This window comes from Panthera uncia (assembly GCF_023721935.1).
Source record: "Panthera uncia isolate 11264 chromosome C1 unlocalized genomic scaffold, Puncia_PCG_1.0 HiC_scaffold_4, whole genome shotgun sequence".
NCBI lineage: Eukaryota > Metazoa > Chordata > Mammalia > Carnivora > Felidae > Panthera > Panthera uncia.
The window spans coordinates 74,727,368-74,747,662 of record NW_026057585.1 but is presented as its reverse complement, the minus strand read 5'-3'; the positions used below and the strand labels follow the sequence as shown (position 1 = coordinate 74,747,662).

At 39.3% G+C, this 20,295-nt stretch overlaps 1 protein-coding gene across 14 annotated transcripts in view; it reads left to right on the top strand.

Annotated features, from left to right (window-relative positions):
- MACF1 (microtubule actin crosslinking factor 1) overlaps window positions 1-20,295 on the top strand; it is a 330,452-nt gene that overhangs the window by 271,457 nt on the left and 38,700 nt on the right. For all 14 annotated transcript variants that reach the window (XM_049617441.1, XM_049617439.1, XM_049617440.1 and 11 more), the window contains 12 exons: window positions 6,642-6,803; window positions 6,998-7,168; window positions 7,802-7,968; window positions 11,855-12,014; window positions 12,372-12,698; window positions 13,669-13,753; window positions 14,265-14,506; window positions 15,204-15,410; window positions 16,944-17,063; window positions 17,498-17,605; window positions 18,499-18,717; window positions 19,713-19,916. In XM_049617441.1, the coding sequence (XP_049473398.1) occupies window positions 6,642-6,803; window positions 6,998-7,168; window positions 7,802-7,968; window positions 11,855-12,014; window positions 12,372-12,698; window positions 13,669-13,753; window positions 14,265-14,506; window positions 15,204-15,410; window positions 16,944-17,063; window positions 17,498-17,605; window positions 18,499-18,717; window positions 19,713-19,916 (2,172 nt within the window). The remainder of the gene's footprint in view (window positions 1-6,641; window positions 6,804-6,997; window positions 7,169-7,801; window positions 7,969-11,854; window positions 12,015-12,371; window positions 12,699-13,668; window positions 13,754-14,264; window positions 14,507-15,203; window positions 15,411-16,943; window positions 17,064-17,497; window positions 17,606-18,498; window positions 18,718-19,712; window positions 19,917-20,295) is intronic.

Here is a 20,295-nt window from a genome sequence, read left to right as displayed (position 1 = left end):
AGGAGCCTACAGCCCCAGCTGATAGAGTGCCCACCCCGGAGGAGCCTGCAGCCCCAGCTACAGCACTGCCTGCTATGGAGGAAATGTTCCTTGCTGGTGCACCCCTCCTGGGAGATACTGCCCACACTGATTCTGTGCCTATCTCAGAAGAAGGAACTCCTGTTCTAGAAGAGGCTTCCCCTGCTAGAATGTGGATTAAGGGGGACCTTGAGTCTGCAGGATTTGAAATAAAAGAGGTGACTGGCACAGTGCTGCATGGGAAAGTGCCTCTGGCTGCAACTGATGAATTAAATTCAAATGAGGTAATTGTTGCTCATTTTGTTGGGAAAGGATCTGGGGAGTAAAGTGAGATGTGCAAGTTCCCTTGGTAGTGATTAGAAAGGGCACAGATAATCCTTTCTTTGGTTCTCTTTGGGGCACTGGACTATTCTGGTCTTTCTGTTGCATTTATGCACAAAATATGTCTTACTTTCACTTGGTGAAAAACTTTACAATTTGTATTTATAAACTGAGCCCAATAGTTGTTGGTTTGCATTTTGGAAAAGATTATTAGCTGGAACAGATGATTCTGCTTTTGAAGATTACAGTGACCATGTTCTGTCCTAAATCAAGAGGCTGCTCTTTAATAAGTAATGTCAGCAGTGAGGGAGGAGTGGGGGTGAGGGCTTTGGAGAGACACCTGGGATAGTTAGCCACTTGGCAAATTAGTTAGATGTCCTGAGCCTCTAGTTTGTGCATTTGTTAAGGCAGAACCCTGTGAGGATAACCTGATAACCCGTGGAAATCACTGTTGATATCTTCCACCTTTCTCTCCCACATAGCTTTGTTGGTTAGTTGAAAGAATTCACCAAAACGGTTTGGGTGAAGGTGGTATCTAGATGTGTGAATAACAGCTTTTTAATACAAATGTGTGTTTCTTAAAGCCAGAATAAGGCATAATAAGGTTTATGAAAAATAGAGGTATTTTACCTATCTTGTCAAACTTTGTGTCCTGAAGCAAGTCACTCTTTTTCTTGGACCTCTTGTTTCCTGATCCATGAAGTGGGCTGAATGTCCTCCTGCATTCTGTCTGAGCTCCATGGTTCTGCAATTCTTAATGTCAGAGAACAGAAATGTGTTAGAAACCACCCGGAACAGTGTTCACATCCTTGAGCACTCCTAGTCAAAGACTTTTAAGATTGGCAGCTTTCTACAGTTCACTGCCCCGGTGTCATTTGGGCAATGGTAAGGAATGAAGGAATTGGAAGTTTCATCTAATCTAATATAGCCAGGGATTACTGAGTACAGAGACAGAGGTGGTTTTGATTTTATACCATCCCTAGGGCCCCAAACTGTGCCTGCCTTGTAATAGGCATTCACTGTGACAGACTGAATGAATGAGTGAATATCCATCTGAATATCTGTGGATGCTACAAGAAAGATGGGTTCTCACATCCACCCCATTGCAGAGCCTTTCAGGGCAGCTTTGTCGGCTAGAGCACCAGTTAAATCTGCAGCTACCAGCGATGAAAAGTCATTTTGATTGCAGGCCACAAGTGGCCAACTTTGCTACAGATCCCCTGCTTAGCTGAGTGGTGGTGGTGTCCACCTTGGGCTTCACCACCTATTTTGTAAGGTAGCATCCCATCAAGCTTTCAGATTGTTGGACTGATTCCCTTTCCTGAGTTTTACTAAATTCGAAATTGACACTGGGATCCCAATAACTTGTCCAAAGTCACAGGCATTCTTGATTAAACAGAATATTTTTTGTATAAAGCCTACAGCAATAATCAATGAAATACAGGTGTTAAATCTATAAAGAGCTGATCAAATCTGCCTAAAGGAAAAAAAAATCAGAGAAACCCTTAATATCAGTCTCAGATTCTCATCTACAAAATGAGTAAATGGGGCTAGGTAATTTCTGAGGATTTCCTCCAGCTCCAGGGGGGTAATCATTTATGAAATACTGCCTGATACAAACAACAGGAGAAGACCGTGGTAGCCCAGCTGTACAGTTGTCCATCTTTGAAGTATGGTTACTTTATGGAAGCAAGCAAATGCCTGCATTTGTGTACAAAAGAAATCTAAACCATCACCCCAGCCGGGACATTAACCAATAAGAATGTAGAGAGGCTATTTTGAAAACTTTTATTGAAACAAAACAAATATTATAGTGGTAACATGAGCATACAGATTTTTCTGACCAGTGAAATATTATTGAGAGAATAAGTTTTTCCAAGATGAGAGATGCATGGATTTCATTTCTTCCCAAATGGTTCCTAGAGGCAACTGAACCTGTCATTTTAATACGTAAACACTTAGAACTCAGTAAGTGATCATACCTGAAATGTAGTTTAAACGCTGTGTGTGTGTATGTGTATATACAAATATACACATGTATACATGGTTAAAATAGATATAAACTTTCTAATAGCATTAACAAGAGAGTTCGGTGGAAGAAGCAAAATGCTAGAACTTATTTACTATCCCTATAGTGAGTGGAATTCAGACCCACTGAGAACAGTCTGTGGTTATTTAAACCCTTTTCTCTTTTGCAGACTTCCTTAGTCTTATTTCCAGAGACTGGTTCAATGGAAGAAAAAAAATCTTTGGTATAAAACTAGGGGTTCTATAACATTCAAAATTGCCAAGAAAGTCTTTTACAGCAAAAGTTGGGAAGCCTCACAATCTTAGTTCAGTGTCTGAATGCTCAGCTAATCAGCAGAACCTTCCTAAATTTGTTTGCCTTCCCTCATACCATTTCTATACAAGGATTCATTCATTCACCGGATAAATATTTATTGTGTACCTACTCTGTGCCAGGTATTGGGGCTCCTGTAGTGAATAGAATTGGCATAGTCCCTCCCCTTGTGGAACTTCTGCTACAGTAATGGAGGCAAATATTGAGCAAAAAGACACAAATACAGGGTTGCCTGGCTGGTTCAGTCAGAAGAGCATGTGACTCTTGATCTCGGGGTGGTGGGTTTGAGCCCCACACTGAGTGTAGAGATTACCGGGGGGGGGGGGGAGAAACCTTTAAAAAAAGAGACACAAATATGTAGTTAGAAATCACAGCAAATGTTTTGAATGAAAAATAAAGGCTGTAATACATAATAGGGATATTTCATTTTGATTGTGTCAGGGAAAGGATTTTAAAACTGAAACCTGAAGGATACCTAGAAATTATTTAGGCAGAGAGTCAGAGGGAAAAATATGCCAGGTAAAGGAAATGGAAGCTGGGAAGACTTTGGGATGTTAGGACTCTAGAAGGCCAAGTGGCTAGCCCACAGTAAGCAAGGGTTCTGGAAGAGGGCCTTGAAGTAAATCTGGGGAGGTAGGAAGAGGCCAGATGATGCAGGGACTAAGAAGTTTTCAAAAGGACCTATACTTTAAAAGCCATGAGAAGCTGTTGAGAGATTTTAGGTAGGGGAGGGAAAGGATTTCATTTACATTTTTAAAACATTACTCGCAGCTTGAAGATAGAGCAAACCAGTCTGCACAGACAGTAAACATTCTCAACGTTGGGGTTTATAAATCTCAGATTTATTTTGTCTTATATTTTATTAGTTTGTCTTATGATTGGCATGAAATATAGAAAACACTGAATGATTTTCAAAAACAAAACAAATCACTCTGGTTGCTGTATGTGGAGTGCATTATAGGAGATCAAGGACAGTAGAAAGGCCTGCTGGGTTACTGCAGTTGGCCAGATGGCTTGAACTGGAGAGATGTCACTGGATTTGAAGATGGTTGGATACAATATATATTTGTGTGTGTGTATATATATGTGTGTGTATATGTATATACACACATGTATGTATGTGTATATATATATACACACATGTATGTATACATACGTGTGTGTGTGTCTTGGATGTAGAATCAACAAGACCTGATAATGGCTTTTATGTTGAGAAGGAGGGAGAAGGAAAGGGGTGTTTATCAGGGTTGGCTTCTCAATTCTAGTTTGTACAACTGAGCAGATGGGGGCAGTAGTAAATTGTTGATGTAGATAAAAACAGTTTTTAGGGGAGAGGAAAGGGAGAGGTTTTGAGGTACCGTGATTTCATTCATATGCCAGTATTAAAGTACTTGGATGGGCATACACACACACATTTTAGCCATAAGCATCATGGTTAATATTTAAAGATGTGGGAATGGATGGAATTGCCAAGAAGAGAGCCCAGAACTGACATCCTTCCCTGATCCCCACACGCATAGACTAACATCTCTCTAGAAGAGAAGGAGGAAGAGAATAAAGGAAATTTAAAAAAAAAAAAAAAAAAAAAAAGGATCAGGCAGGATAAAAACTAGGAGAATGTGGTATTACCAAAGATAAAACTGTTGTAAGAAGTTCTTTGGGAAATTTTCTGTTTTATGTCCCAGTTGCGTCTTACACTCTTGCAGTAATTTTTGCTAGTGTTCTGCTCTGGGAAATATCTGCCAGCTCTGGTTGGTTAATAACATGGCACAGCCCCATTGAAATACTGAGGAGTAGGAATTTTAATGCATCTAAAAGCACTGATTTTGCAGAACAGCTTTATTTGGGAGTTGAGAGAAGGGAGCAACTGTTTTTAAATTTACTTTAACATTCTGTTAATTTGTGTTCAAAATAAATACTTAGTATTTATTTAGAGGTACTCTCATAGATTTTTAAAACTCTGGAAAAAGATGAAACACCCATTCCCTCTCAAATTAATCCATAGAGTGGAGGTTGAGAAATGGAAGGAATCCCTGATGTTTCTATAGGAAATGTTCATTGACAAAGTAAATGGAATTCCTTAAAAAAGAATTAACTCTATTATATGAAAGAGGTTACTAAGCTATTTAAATATAGTTTACTTTTCTATGTCATTTATATGGCTTGTCCAATAGAGCTTCTTGCCAAGATGGAGATACTCTCTATCTGTGTTGCCCAGTACAGTAGGCACTTAGCCACACATGGCTGTTGACCACATGAAATGTGGCTAGTGTGGCTGAGGAACTGAATTTTTAGTTAAATAGCATTATGTAGCTGCTGGCTACCATACTGGAAAGCACAGAAAGAATTTAAATGCCACAGTATGAGACAAGACTTGCTTACTGGATAAAAGGGGGCTCTTCGGTGTGGGCTTGACATCTCCCCTCCTTACCTTTTGTTTTCTGCTTTCTTTGCCTTTCCAACCCCCACACCCTATCACCAACCACCATTTTGTTGAACCCAAGCAACTTAAAACATGGGAGTTGTTTTTTCCCCCCTCTGCTTTGATTTTTCTGCAGTGAAAAAACATCTTTAGTAGAAAATGGAATCCTAGCGCTTGCCTTTTCTGGGAACCCTGTTGTTGGGGAAACAGTCATTTTTAGCTGAACCGCCTTGTAGTGTTGCCTAACAAAATATGGTGTAATCAAATTATAGTATAAAATGAAGCCCACTGGTAATTACCTTTGTAACCTTCCTTTTTTAGTGTTCCCTGGGGCTTTTCCTCCCTGGTGACTCGCTTATCCAGCCATCATAACCCATTCTTTCAAGAATAAGTTTCCTGCTTCAAGTGTGAACTATAGTCTCATATAGGTCAAAATTAATCTTACCCAAACTTATATCTTTCTTTTACATTTTTGTCCTCTTCCATTTTCTGTCATTCTTTGGCTTTAAATGACTCACCTATCTCACTGAAACTGAAGGAACATTTTATAGAAGAAAAAAAATAGAAATAAATCCACATTGGATCTATGGGGAATGTGTGGAATGTGGCTGATTTTATCCTCTGATAATTGAGAAGAATCTGATCTTAGGGACAATGATTTATTTCATTCTTTTCTTTAATACCATTACAGTGTCAAAGTATTATCTTCTCTTTGTTTCCTTTTAGAACTTTCTAAGTCATAATTGATCTTATTAACTGCAGGAGAGAGAAACATGCATTGTTTGTTACACTTATTCACATTGTTTTAAAATTCCGTTGTTTAATGGTGAACATGGGTAGACAGTATTATAATTTTAAAAATACTTTCTGTATATCTGCATCTCAGAGTATGAAGTTGGTAAGGACATTTCCCAATATTACTGGCCCGTTTCCCTTTGTAATCTCAGGAATACTGTCTCAAGATTATTAGTAATGTGTGGTCTGTGGCCCTGGAACGGAGTGGAATTAAGTGACCACAGGGGGATTAAACTGTGAGGTTGGTGTTTTTCACAACATTAATATGTTTTAATTAATTGAATTATGAGTCCTAGTCAGAGAAGAATGTTGCATATATCAGTGGTCAGTTAAAGGTATTCCCCAAGGTATTTTTAATCTTAAATACTAGTCATTTGGTATTACTCTTCTCTTTTAGGATTGATAGACAGCACACTTTTATGATATCTTGAGGCTGATTTTTCTCTATCCTCTGTAGCTTTTTGCATTAAAAATTAAGCAAGCAGAAACCAACCAACCATGAGTCATTGGGTTAAAGACCTCTAAGTAGTGCCATAACTCTCTGTAATTGTCCATAGGAGGATGTACTGAAATATGAAACCGCATGTTTCCTTGATAGTTCTCTGTACAAATGGCTTGTTTTCTCTTTTTATTCCTGCTCCTCCTCTGTTAAATCATAAATCTCCCAAGAATGACCAGTCACTGTGTGGTATAGAGGGTCTGGTTGCTACCTTTAGATTAAAACTTTGGCTTGTAATTATCTAGATGTTTCAGAAAGAACAGGTGGATCCTCTTCAGATGAAGCTACAGCAGGTGAATGGACTCGGCCAGGGGTTGATTCAGAGTGCCGGAAAAAACTGTGATGTGCAGGGTTTGGAACATGACATGGAAGAGATCAACGCTCGATGGAACACACTGAACAAAAAGGCGAGTGGCGAGGGGCTAACTCTAGTGCATTGGGAATGGAGGGCTTAGAAAGGCACATCTCAATTGTAGGTTTCCCTGCAACCTGAATGCAAATACAGATTCAGCAGTTGGAAAATATAATTAGGAAAGGGGGTCAGTAGTCACTTAAAAAGCTCTCTCCTCTCTCACAACGAGCCCCTGCATCTGTGATACAGGTTGCACAAAGAATCGCACAACTGCAGGAGGCTTTGTTGCATTGCGGGAAGTTTCAAGATGCCTTGGAGCCGTTGCTCAGCTGGTTGGCAGACACTGAGGAGCTCATAGCCAATCAGAAACCTCCATCTGCCGAGTATAAAGTGGTGAAAGCACAGATCCAAGAACAGAAGGTAAGTGAGAATGTTGGGACAGTGAACTGTAACAGCCGTAGGGAGTGGCAGACAACACATTGGCTTCTCATTTAGGAGTATATTCAGGAGTTTTAGTAGGAATCCATGAAAAGAAAGGTGAAAGTTGATTTGCATCATCTTACTTCAGTCTACCAATTTACTGTGGCACACATTGGACCGAACAGTAGTTCGGTGTATTTATTCGTGTATTCTACTCCAGTGTTTCATGCACAGCTTTTTCTTACAAGGTTTTTGGAGTTTTCAGGGTCAGCAATATTCTGAATAATGTTGTGTGTCATGTATAAGGTGCTGTCTGTATTTTTGGCTTGGTTTAATTTCCCTTTTAGTGCATTTTTCTCCTGATTCAAACTAAGTTCCCTATTAGTCGCATAATGACTGTCACCCCTCTATTTAAAAATGTAAGAGTGTGGAGTTTATGCTGGTGCTAGGAGCTATGCTGCATCTCACGTTTTTGCCTCTGGATGGAAAAAAAGCTACCATTATTCAACTCCGTTTAGGATTTGGTGGGGTGGGGGTTTGGGGATCTTTCGCTTGTATTTTCTTCCTTATTTCAGATTTCAAAGTGACATTGTGTTATCACTTTTCACTCTCCTTCAACACTGTGTGCACTAGTTGCTCCAGCGGCTCCTTGATGATCGAAAGGCCACAGTAGATATGCTTCAAGCAGAAGGAGGCAGAATAGCCCAGTCCGCTGAGCTGGCTGATAGAGAGAAAATCACTGCACAGTTGGAGGGTCTTGAAAGTAGATGGACTGGACTACTCAACAAGGCAGCAGCCAGGTAAGGGCAAAGGGGTTTTGAGGAATGGGTCAGACAAGGGTTTTTTTGTCCAGTTTTTAACTTGAAGTGCTCTGTAAGGTCCTGGATGAGTCATAGAGAGCCCTGGAAGGTGTGTAATGGCTTTTATCTTGAAGAGGAATACGTTCTTGGAGATGATCCTCATAATCACAGTAGCTCTCAGGAAATGAGCCTCAGCTACTCCATGAATTTCTCAGAACTGGAAGATTCATTGCTCCGTGTTGCTGTTCTGCTGTGATACAATCATGGTTCCAAACCGACAGACACAGACGCCTACAATCCAGCCAAGTTATTTTCTGAGTTTTCGAAACAGATTTTTCCCCTTCATATTTATAAATAATACTTTTGATACTTGGAATTGAAATTTACCATATTTCTTTTCTGATAGCTTATCCCAATATTAGATGTTTTTGCATCCAGGACCTAGTCTGTGATTCTGTTCAATATATGGACATGATGCATGAATAGGGGCGCCTAGTTGGCTCAGTAGGGAGAGCACACAACTCTTGATCTTGAAGTCGTGGGTTCGAGCCTCACGTTCGTGTGGAGCCTACTTTAAAAACATAAAAATAAGGGTGCCTGGGTGGCTCAGTCAGTTAAGCGTCCGACTTCGGCTCAGGTCATGATCTCACGGTTTGTGAGTTCGAGCCCCACGTCGGGTTCTGTGCTGACAGCTCAGAGCCTAGAGCCTGCTTCGGATTCTATGTCTCCTTTTCTCTCTGCCCCTCCCCCACTGTGCTCTGTCTCTGTCTCTCAAAACTGAATAAATGTAAAAATTAAAAAAAAATTTTTTAATAAAAAATAAAAACATAAAAATAAAATATTAAAAAGAGAAACAGGTGCATGACCAGTCTTCAATAAGTGGCCAAAAATAAGCAGTATACTTTTCTCCTCTGAGGAAGTGCTTTCTCTCTCCATAGCTATACCCCAGCATCACTTCAGCTTAGTATGTCACATGAAGGTCTTTTAGTTTATGCTGTCCCCAGTTTTAAAAAGAAATGCTCACCAATTAGAAATCTGTATGAGAGTAGTGTAGGTGATGAGTTATGGTTGTAGCCTTTCAGTTCTCTAGGTAGCCAGCAGAAGTTGTCATAATTCCCTCTTCTACACTGGCCCACAGTGTGCTGATTTCTTATCAGAGTTGCAAAGTATTGTCCCCCATATTTGTGGGAGAAACAAAAATGAAAGAATTCAGCTTATTTTTTTTAAATTACACTTATTTTTATTTACAGATAGCACTGCTTTTTTTTCTTTGTCCATTTTCATGAATAGTACCATTAGCCTTCCAGTTACCTGGGCGTAATCATTAATAGTATCATTAGCCTTCCAGTTACCTGGGTTTAAAACCTTAACCCCATTTTTTACCCTTTCTCCCCCACTCCTTTGTGTCCCACATCTATCAGGATGCTAAATTCTGTCCGTTTTACTTCTCTAGTGTCTTTCCTATTCATCCATTTCTCTAATTCCTACTCACCTGCCTCAGGTCATGACTTGGGCTCCTCAATGTGAGGTAGTTTCCTCATGAACTAATCACTCATCACTCTATGGCCACTTACCCTCAGGCTTCCCCTTTGCCTTGCTCAGAAATTTAATGTTGCCTATAAAACAAAATCTAAACTCTTTAACCCAATATTCGAAGCCTTCAGTTATTTCGCCCTAATCTACATTTGTTTCCACGCTCCTCCTCCTCGTATTATTGGTAAAGTATACCATATACTTAGGTATCTTCTGTCAGTTCCTAATTCTGTGTCTTTACTGATAGTGTTGTGTCTTCCGTGACACAAGAGAGAGAAAGCATGCTGTTTATCTTCTTCTATGAAACTTTTCTTTATTCCCCAAGGATGGAATACCTTCATTTTCCTCTTCACTGCTGTAATTCTTTGTACCTTGTATTGTCATTATTTTATGTACTTATTTCATAGGCCCCATAAGCTCATTAAAGTGCTGATTTGTTTCTAATGTATCTTTTTATGACTCTTTCCTTCTGCCCACTTCCATCCTCCTAACCTAACACAGTTTCTGGGTCAATATTTTAAAGAGAAATACCAAGAGAAGCTTCATTTGTTCCAGATATCCTAAAGACTTTTATTTAGATTCTTTAATATTGGATTTTTTTATACCGCTGAATTATTTTTGCTCTTTGGTACCCTAAATCCTATTACATTGTTTTTCAAACTTTCAGATTCCAAAAACCAGAGATGAGTCAGAAAAACCTAGAAATCAGGGACAAGTTTTTTTTTTTTAAGTTTATTTATTTTGAGAGAGTACAGAGCCCAACACGGGGCTTGAACTCAGGATCGTGAGATCATGACCTGAGCCAATATCAAGAGTCAGATGCTCAACCAAATGAGCCATCCAGGGGCCCCCAGTTTTTTTTTTAATGATATACTAGTTTAATAATAATCTTTAAGATTATTTGTTTTAGTTGTATTAATTGAAGATGTATTTTGAAGGCTGGCATAAACAAACTATTCTGTACTTCATACTGACATTTAAAAGTAGCATTCAGAGGGATGCCTGGATGGCTCAGTCGGAAGAGCATGTGACTCTTGTTCTTGGGGTTGTGAGTTCGAGCCCCACTTTGAGCCTAGAGTTTACTTTGTTTAAAAAAAAAAAAAAAGCTTCATATTCTTCAACGTTAAAAAATAATAAAACTTAAAAAAATTAAAATAGTATCTAGAAATATGTTTTTCTTTATATTTAAACATAATTGAATTTCCAGATCATTAAAATGGTAATTCTTTATGTTTAAATCATTTGTTTTCTTTTTTTTTTTTTTTTTTAGAGCGTGCACACAAGTTAGGGAGGGGCAGAGGGAGAGGGACAGAGATCCTAAGCAGGTTCCACATTCAGCACAGAGCCTGATGCAGGGCACTATCCCACAACACCAAGATCATGACCTGAGCTGAAGTCAAGAATTGGATGCTCAACCAACTGAGCTACCCAGGCACCTCTAAATCATTTCTTATTAAAATAAGTTTGTCCAGGGTACACAGCATAGAACCTGGCACAAAGTGGATGTTCAGTAAAGGTTTGTTGAACTAAAGTGCATCATATACCCAGACCTTTTTAAATGATGTCGCATTTAGTCTGTTCTTAATCATCCAAAGATATCATTATGGCCTTTTATTATTAACCTGTGTGCTAATCCAGTTCTTTGGTGGTTTTTCTTTCTCTTCTCTATCAGGTTTCCTCTCCCCTTTGTAATTAGCTGCCTTTAATCTGCAGCTTAGTATCTTGAAATCTAAGCTTAGTATGGATGTTATATTAATCAGGACTTAAAATTCTAAGTGAGCTGTGAAGTTTACAGTTCTTTTGACTGCCATGTGTGTTGGCAAATTCAGCTACTCTGAGGTCATTTTCTTTGCCTTAAATCTGGATTCAGAGTTATGTTCTGGTGCTTGAAATCACTGGAGCTGGGGAAATGGGGAAGAAGTTCTAGCTCATAGTCTGCATTTGTTCCTCAATGAGATGAAAACTGATAATTTTTTTGATGCCTTTAAACTTTATTTTGGTCTTATGTTCAGATGATGCATGTGCTCTGTCCCTTAGGAGAAAGACAATTAGAAGGCCTGATTACAGTCCTCTTTGCACTGTTAACTACTCACTGGGTGAATTGGACAAATCTTTAAGCCTTCAGGGTTAGCTTTCTGTTTTGTCATAGTGAGATAATTATTCTGCCTACTTTACAAGGTCATGAGGCAATGCTTATGAAAAACTTTAAAACCACAAAGTGCTACGTATATGTGTCGTGTTTACTATTGGTACTTAAAATGTACCTGAAGATTGGTCTTTTACTGAATATAGTACTATTATCAGTCTTAATGTGATTTTTTCCCTGAGTGGCTTGTTCTGTATATTTGTGTAGGCAAAAACAGCTGGAAGATATCCTGGTTCTGGCCAAACAATTCCATGAGACAGCTGAGCCTATTTCTGACTTCTTGTCCGTCACGGAGAAAAAGCTTGCTAACTCAGAGCCTGTTGGCACTCAGTCTGCCAAAATCCAGCAGCAGATCATCCGGCACAAGGTTGGGAGGAGTTGTCATAAATTAGAACACAGCACTGCAGTCAGAAATCTCAGAAGTTAACTGCCTATAGCAGTCTAGAAGATATGTTTTGGGGGGGGATATTTTAAAGTTTAATTTGAACTATGGTCAAATTATTCATTGACATAGTCACATCCTTGAAGTAAAAATAACAATTGACTAATAGGCTGCCATCGGAAAAAAAACAGCTTTTGTTCTCACTTTTTATATTATTTTTGCCCTTTGGTAGGTGAACTTTTTCTGTTATTTAATTTATTATATCATTTGTTATTCATTGTTTCATGTTTACTTTTCATTTATTTTGTTTCTGTTATTCATTTTTTCCATCTGGATTTCCAGGCTCTGGAGGAAGAAATAGAAAGCCATGCAACAGATGTGCACCAGGCAGTCAAAATTGGGCAGTCTCTCTCCTCCCTGACATGCTCTGCAGAACAGGGTGTGCTGTCAGAGAAGCTAGACTCCTTGCAGGCCCGATACAGTGAGATTCAAGACTGGGGCTGTCGGAAAGCAGCCCTGCTTGAACAGGCACTGTGTAACGCTAGACTGTTCGGGGAGGATGAGGTGGAGGTGCTCAACTGGCTGGCTGAGGTTGAGGACAAGCTCAGTTCAGTGTTCGTAAAGGATTACAGACAGGATGTCCTGCAGAAACAGCATGCTGACCACCTGGTATTCATGTTTTCCATTTTTATTGGTCATGTTACTAAGTTATGTTGTAATTCTGATTCATGTTTCTCTTCATTTCTTTCTCTTTTAATTCCAAACATTTCGACTTCATTTTATACATAAGCACATAGTTATAGACTTGTTGCTAAGGACTAATCTATTTTTTGATGAGTCCATGGAAATACTCGTACTTAACAAACTGAGTCAATAATTCTAGAAGATGATCCAGAGTAGAGTCAGGGACCATCTCAGTTCCAACTCATGTTTTACATCATTAGGTAATGTATCACTCAGTTTCCATCTGAGAAGTTTTATGAAAGAGAATGTAATGTCACAAAGCCAGAATACCTAAATATCGCCCTAGGTTTGACCATGTAGCTGTAACTTCTAAAATATTTCTAGAATTTATGTGCCCAAATTCCAAGGATTATTTGTCATCTTAATGGAAAGAACAATTTTCTCTTTTCATCTCATTTTTATGAAATTTCTTTAAGGGTAGTAAAAATAGGCAAAGCAGTTGTTTTGTTGTTTTAAATAATCTAAGATTCTTCTGATTCATTGACTTCAAATATTAAGAATTTTTAACCATGATCCTGATTTAACTCAGCCTGTTCTTGCTGACTTTCTTCTCTTGAACTTTCTGAGTCTTGGTTTTGGACACAGTAGACATTTTTGCTGAATTCTACATCTGCCTTTCTTGGGCTCAGGTTTGGTACCAGTAGATTGGTAAAACTGATTTAATCCTAATCTCTTCTTATCTGGTGCAAGGGATTAGCTTGCCCATAAGTATCAGATTTAATTGTTTTTGAGTAATAAATAGGGTAACCAAAGAGATAATGAAGGAATAACATAACTGAGGTATAGACTAAACTGTATTTGTCTCTTTACTTTAAACTTGGTCTCCTAAAGGTCTCACCTTTCTTTCCCTTTGTTGTGCTATAGTTTTAAGATTCATGCTATTCTTTCCTTTCAGGCTCTAAATGAAGAAATCATTAATAGAAAGAAGAATGTAGATCAAGCTATTAAAAATGGTCAGGCTCTTCTAAAACAAACCACAGGTACTTTGAAAAGTGCATCTCTCAGCACCTCTGCAGTCACTCAAGCACATGTCCAGGGAAATATACATCCTGCACTAGCCACTACTCTTTGTACGTAGAACAAGTTCAGTATTTATTTACTGGTTGTATTACCATGTGCTCCTGGAGGCTGGCAGCCTGGGGTCCTGTTTCCTGCTAAATCTTTTGAAAACTAAAAGATATTATCTCACATTTGGTTATAGATGATGACTCCCCCTGCTCTCCAGTATGTCCAAGGCCAGCATTCACCAAGAGGTGCTGGGACCATTTAGAAACACCTGCAGTTGAATTCAGATCTTAATAATCTCAGAAGTGGCTTCTTTTATCAGTTGGAAGGTTTATCTCCCACTTCCCATAGTGTGGGATTCTAGGTGAAATTGCTTCCATAGGGAGAGAGCATCTATAAAATTTAAGCTCTATTTCGAAGAAAGGGGGATAAAGGAGACTCCCTCATATCCTCTTAAATATAAATAATTATGCACTGTCCCCACAGGTGAAGAGGTATTGCTTATCCAGGAGAAATTGGACGGAATAAAGACTCGCTATGCAGACATCACGGTCACCAGCTCCAAGGCCCTCCGAACTTTAGAGCAAGCCCGGCAGCTGGCCACCAAGTTCCAGTCTACTTATGAGGAACTGACTGGGTGGCTCAGGGAAGTGGAGGAGGAGCTGGCAGCCAGTGGAGGACAGTCTCCCACAGGGGAGCAGATACCCCAGTTTCAGCAAAGACAGAAGGTGAACTGAGTTTCATGCTGTAAAGGGAAAGAATTTTTTTTACCTCTTCCAATCCCTAAGTTCAAAGGTTTAAGTGTCATCACCAACTGTCTCAACCTTAAATCTAAACCAAAAAATTCTGCCTGCCTCCTTTCTTGTTTGCTCTTGTTTGCATGGACAGTAAGATTTGACATAAAGGCAGACTTATGTAAGAGCACTTGTTATGGTCTGAAGGGAAAAAAAAAAGACTGAATCCCAGATCCCTGGGAAGTTTTCTTCACGTGTAACATTTTAAAATTGACTTCTGCAACTCATTCTCTAGAGAGTGCTTCAGGATTCTGTTTGATTCTCCTACAGGATCTAGTGCAGTTCTGGATGTGCAGAAATACTATGTAGGTACTTATTGACTTAAAAATGCCCTTGGCTAAAGTACTTTATCATTTCTATTGAAGTAAGGAGAAAAAAGAAAGAGGCAGTATTTGTTCTACCCAGAGATAGTGTGGCCCAAGAAGTGTTGCAGACAGTTCTAAGCAGCAGCTAAGCCTGAAGTCAGGCTGTGGAATGGTTGAAAAATCTAAGACAAGAAAAAAAATAAGTGGAGGAAGGAGGTCAGAGCCCTGCTGGGATGTGTGGTAGAGATAGCACTTTCCACCCAGCACAGCTGCTAATGTGCTTAATTTAGCAAGGAATGGCCTGAAAACTTTTTTTCCCTCCTTAGGAATTAAAGAAGGAGGTCATGGAGCACAGGCTGGTGTTGGACACAGTGAATGAAGTGAGCCGTGCTCTCTTAGAGCTGGTGCCCTGGAGAGCCAGAGAAGGGCTGGATAAACTTGTGTCTGATGCCAATGAACAGTACAAGCTGGTCAGTGACACTGTGGGACAAAGGGTGGATGAAATTGATGCTGCTATTCAGAGATCACAGCAGGTAATGTTTATTAACACCTCTACAGTAATGTTTTAGGCAGCAGGGATGTATGTGTGAAGCACAAAATTATGACCCACATAAATACAGGGTCAGAAATAAGGATAATAAGAGTAAGCTAAATCTGATGCAACAAGTTATTTCAGTGATTGGAAGTGATTGGATAAAGATATGTGAAGATGGGTCTCAGTTTGACCCAAAATATTTTTGTATTTATTATTTATTTTTGAGGGTGGGGGAGGGGCGGAGAGAGAGAAAGAGAGAATCCCAAGCAGGCTCCATGCTGTTCGTGCACAGCCCAACATGAAGCTTGAACCCACTTGAACCTGCTTGAACTGTGAAATCATGACCTGGCCAAAATTGAGTTGGGACACTTACTTGACTGAGCCACCCAGGCCACCCGACCCATAATATTTGACCCTTTTTGAGCAGACGGGAATTTGTGATAGAGTCTGTTTGAGCCCTCTTCTTAGCTACTGACCGGTTAAGAGGCAGATTCTGATAGTAGATAATATCTAGGACCAGAAGGTCCAAATGCATCCCATCTTAGTTTGACATAATCAACTGTTTTAGTATTAGCTGGAAGAGGGGAAGGAACCAGGAACTATAATTACTATCAAATATGCTAACCAAAATAGAGGTATCCAAAATAGAACCTTCTCAGTAAACACAGGTGTCCTATTTCCCTCGATCTTTTTTCCTTCCTGCTTTCTGGAAAAAGTTACTTGCTTTCCTTTGTAGCTGGATACGTACCTATTAATGTGTCATGGTGCAGGGTAAATATAACATGACTTCTTGGGTTCATAGTAATAAGCAAATACTTTGTGAACCACACAGAAGTTTGCTGTGACTCTCAAGTGCATCCCCAACATGTCTTTATTGGTATCCCGAACCTTGACCAGATACTTGGGTATGAGATTTATCATGCTTGGGAAAGCCTACTTTCCTCTTTAAATATTGGTGTTTGTTGGCACAGTTGAAGAGAAATAATTGGGGGACCTCATTAAACAGTCACATAGAACAAGTTCTTAGTTTTCTTTGTTTCCACAGAACCCTTTAAAGGTTTGGTGTTCTTACGCTTCTTCAACTATGAGAGTACTTCCAAGTTAGCTTGACTCAGCTGTCTGTTGCCATGTTTAACCATGCGTTTAAACATACGGCTAAAACTACTGTTCAGTGTATGGGTAGGAAACAGGATTGGCAGATGGGAGAGAGCACAGCCTCATAAAAGCATTGTGATTAGAAGTATAGTCTTAGGAGTGTCAATTTCCATTGTTGTTTCTAGCTATAGGATCACTAATTGAATTCTATGACTTCTTTATAAAGAAGTTGAAATAGGATCAACTCCTATTTGTTGAAGTATAATCAGTTACAAATTATCTGCATCTTGATTTATGATTTTATGCAATTTTCCCCAGTTTTGGCTTTCCTTTGTAGAAATAAACCATATTAGTAAAAATCCAGGCCTTTCTGTGTTGAGGAAATGGTAATTCTAAGGAACATAATTTGTTCATTTTTCTTTAATATGCCTATTAGTATGAGCAAGCTGCTGATGCAGAACTAGCTTGGGTTGCTGAAACAAAACGAAAACTGATGGCCCTGGGTCCAATTCGCCTAGAACAGGACCAGACCACAGCTCAGCTGCAGGTACAGAAGGTAAGTGTAACACTGACGTATCTGCTGTGCCCTGAGCTAGAAGAATCTTCACTGGTTTAGAGTAACTACGAGAGTTTCTGACTGCCCCAGGTTGAATAACGCAGTTTCATGATGGTGGCTAGAGATTTAAAATAATTGGTAAGATGAGGAAGAGATTCTTTTGCTTTGTGACGAGGGAGCAATAGACCCATTAATCCAGGAAAGAATAGTTAGCAGTTTTCTGGATGATTTTTAGGATAGATGATACTTTTGTAAGCTACTAAAAGATAAGCATGGAAGATGTATGGATAGGCAAAGTGTCAAACTTTATAGAATAGTTTTGATGTGGCTTCATCAGAGTGAGGAGTTTTTCATAAATTGTGTCTAATAACATTTCAGTAACATGGGCTTGGGGTTCTCTTACTTCGTGACCTAACTGTAGTTCACTTTCAAAGGCTTTCTCTATTGACATCATTCGACACAAAGATTCAATGGATGAACTCTTCAGTCATCGTGGTGAAATCTTTGGCACATGTGGGGAGGAACAAAAAGCTATATTACAGGTGAATTGCATTTATTTATTTACCATGTTTATCTTGTCTTGATGGTGGTGAATCAGTACAATTGTGAAATGACAAGGTTTTTCCCCCTCTGTCACTGGTAATGGTATTAAAGTGCAATTTGATGTTCTGGGGGGAGCCATGTCCCTAACCCTATGTGCACAAATGTCCAAACAGTCCTACCAGAAGATGTGAAATACATTGCAGGTTTGTTTTCTTTATAACAGAGGAATTGCTATGTATCTTCAGTCCATAAGGGTCTTTGAGTTACCTCTCTAAGTATCTGTGATAGATTTTTCAGACCCATATGCAGATATTCTTTCTTCAGGCCCTTGTAAATGATCATACCCATTTCTAAAAGGATTGGCCAAGAGACTTGTAGATCAGTTTTGCTTGTTCTTGTAAAAGTTATGGTTAACCACTGTTTCCTCCAAAATGTTCATAAATTGAACTCATTTTAAACATATGAAGCCTAAGTGTCTGGTTTGTGAAGACATTTTTATCAGAGGAGAAAAGACAAGTCAAAGTTAGTGGGCAGAGGGTCCATTTCAGCCGCTGAGATGTTCTGTCTTGAACTGACCTGCCGTAATAATGCTATGTCTGAGGTTGTATGTCATCTCTAAGAGGTTATGCTGTGTCGTGCTTGCTCTGTTTGACTGTCTTTGAAACTACTTTCATGTGTTAAAAAGTCTAGAAACAATACATATATATGATAAAAAATAGAAAATTCAGTTAAGTATAAAGAAAATAAAATCAGTTGTAATTTTGCTCAATTAATCCATTTCTGGACATAAAAAACTGAAGAAATTCTTTAATTTTTTATGGATATATACCTACATTTTTCCTTAAAAGAAGGGTTCGTGATAGTAATAAGTTTTATATTTTGTTGTTCATAGGAAAAGACAGAGTCTCTAATACAGCAATATGAAGCCATTAGTCTGCTCAATTCAGAGCGTTACACCCGCCTAGAACGGGCACAGGTCTTGGTGAACCAGTTTTGGGAAACTTACGAGGAGCTCAGCCCCTGGATTGAGGAGACCCGGGCACTGATAGCACAGTTACCTCCTCCAGCCATTGATCATGAGCAGCTCAGGCAGCAGCAAGAGGAAATGAGGGTAAGGAGCAATCCAGGTTTTATGCAATGGCAGAACTCAAAATTGGCTCTACGCTTTATTTTAAAACAACATATTTTTTAGTGCCTACCAAGTGGAAGTTCTGTGTTATGAAGTTAAGTCTTAATTGGTTAGAATTTTTGCGCGCGCGCGCGCGCGCGCACACACACACACACACACACACACACACACACAATACATACCTGAATTACTTCCTTTGTCCTTAATATGAATCCATTAAAGAAAAAGAGCATGGAGATGTCAGAAACCTGGGTACTGCAGAAATAAAGAACTAAGTAAACATCAAGGGTATTTTTAAATCTTTCCAGATATGGTGGGGTGTCATGAGACTTGGGATATGGTTGGGGGCTTTTTCCATTTGGGTAAGCCCTAGCTGGAGTGAAACAATGTCAGAAAGCATTGGCTGCATGGACTTTAGGGAAAAGGGAAATTTGTAAACACTTCAACTAATGCTTTTACCATTAAAGATAGTTTTTAATGTCTCTCTTATTTGTGGCTAATGGCTTGCGCTTATTCTTTTCTCTGTATTCCTATACATGGATGGATATAAATTGGAAGGAGCCAGCAGTAGAGTCAAGGAGTGGTTGGATTACTAGAAAAGTTGCCATTTGTGCCTTGTCCTGCTTAATGTCTCTCAGTTTGAGGAGGGGGACAGATATTTATTTAACCATGCAAATTATAGTGCATGGAAGTATTTATGTGTACAGAAGAGGGGGATTAAGCTTGTATCAACAGGGAGGGGGAGGAGGAGTGAGAGATGATGTGTCTGGGAAGGCTTCCTGGTGTTGGGATGTCTGAACTGGCTTTTGAAAATTAAGAGAATTAGGTAGTGTTAGAACCTAAGACTTAGATCGTTTTTTTTTCTTTTCCATAAATGGTGCAATGCTGGGACTTGCTGGTTTTTAGCAATTCCATTTTTTCCTCTCAAAGTTGATATGAGCTTGGTACAAAAATATTCATTTTATTTTCTTACATAGCAACTCAGGGAATCCATTGCTGAACACAAACCCCATATTGATAAGCTGCTAAAGATAGGCCCACAACTAAAGGAGTTAAACCCTGAAGAGGGAGAAATGGTGGAGGAAAAATACCAGAAAGCAGAAAACCTATATGCCCAAATAAAAGAGGAGGTGCGCCAGCGGGCACTGGCTCTGGACGAGGCTGTTTCCCAGTCTGCTCAGGTATGTGTGTGTCTTTAAGTCCTGTTCCCTTCAACTACCCTTTAGTCTAAGCATGAGATCTCTGTATCAGGTGTGCCTCTGTGGTCTGGAATGTCTAGACCAACGTGCAGATGATATGTCATCAGTAGATCAGGAACCTGTGCCTATTACATTTTCATTCCAAGGAACATTGGTATAGCAACACTATGGCTGGTTGCAGGGGGGAGGGGGGTGTCTCATCTTGGCTGGTATATACTGTCTGTTGACAGTTTTCTTGAAAACTTTTCTATTGTGATGAGTCTTTAGCAGGGATGATTTTGGATAAATTCACCTTGAAGCAACAAATGTGTCAAAAAAAGTGAGATTCCTGTCAGGCCTGTTACTTTCGAGATTTGGAAGA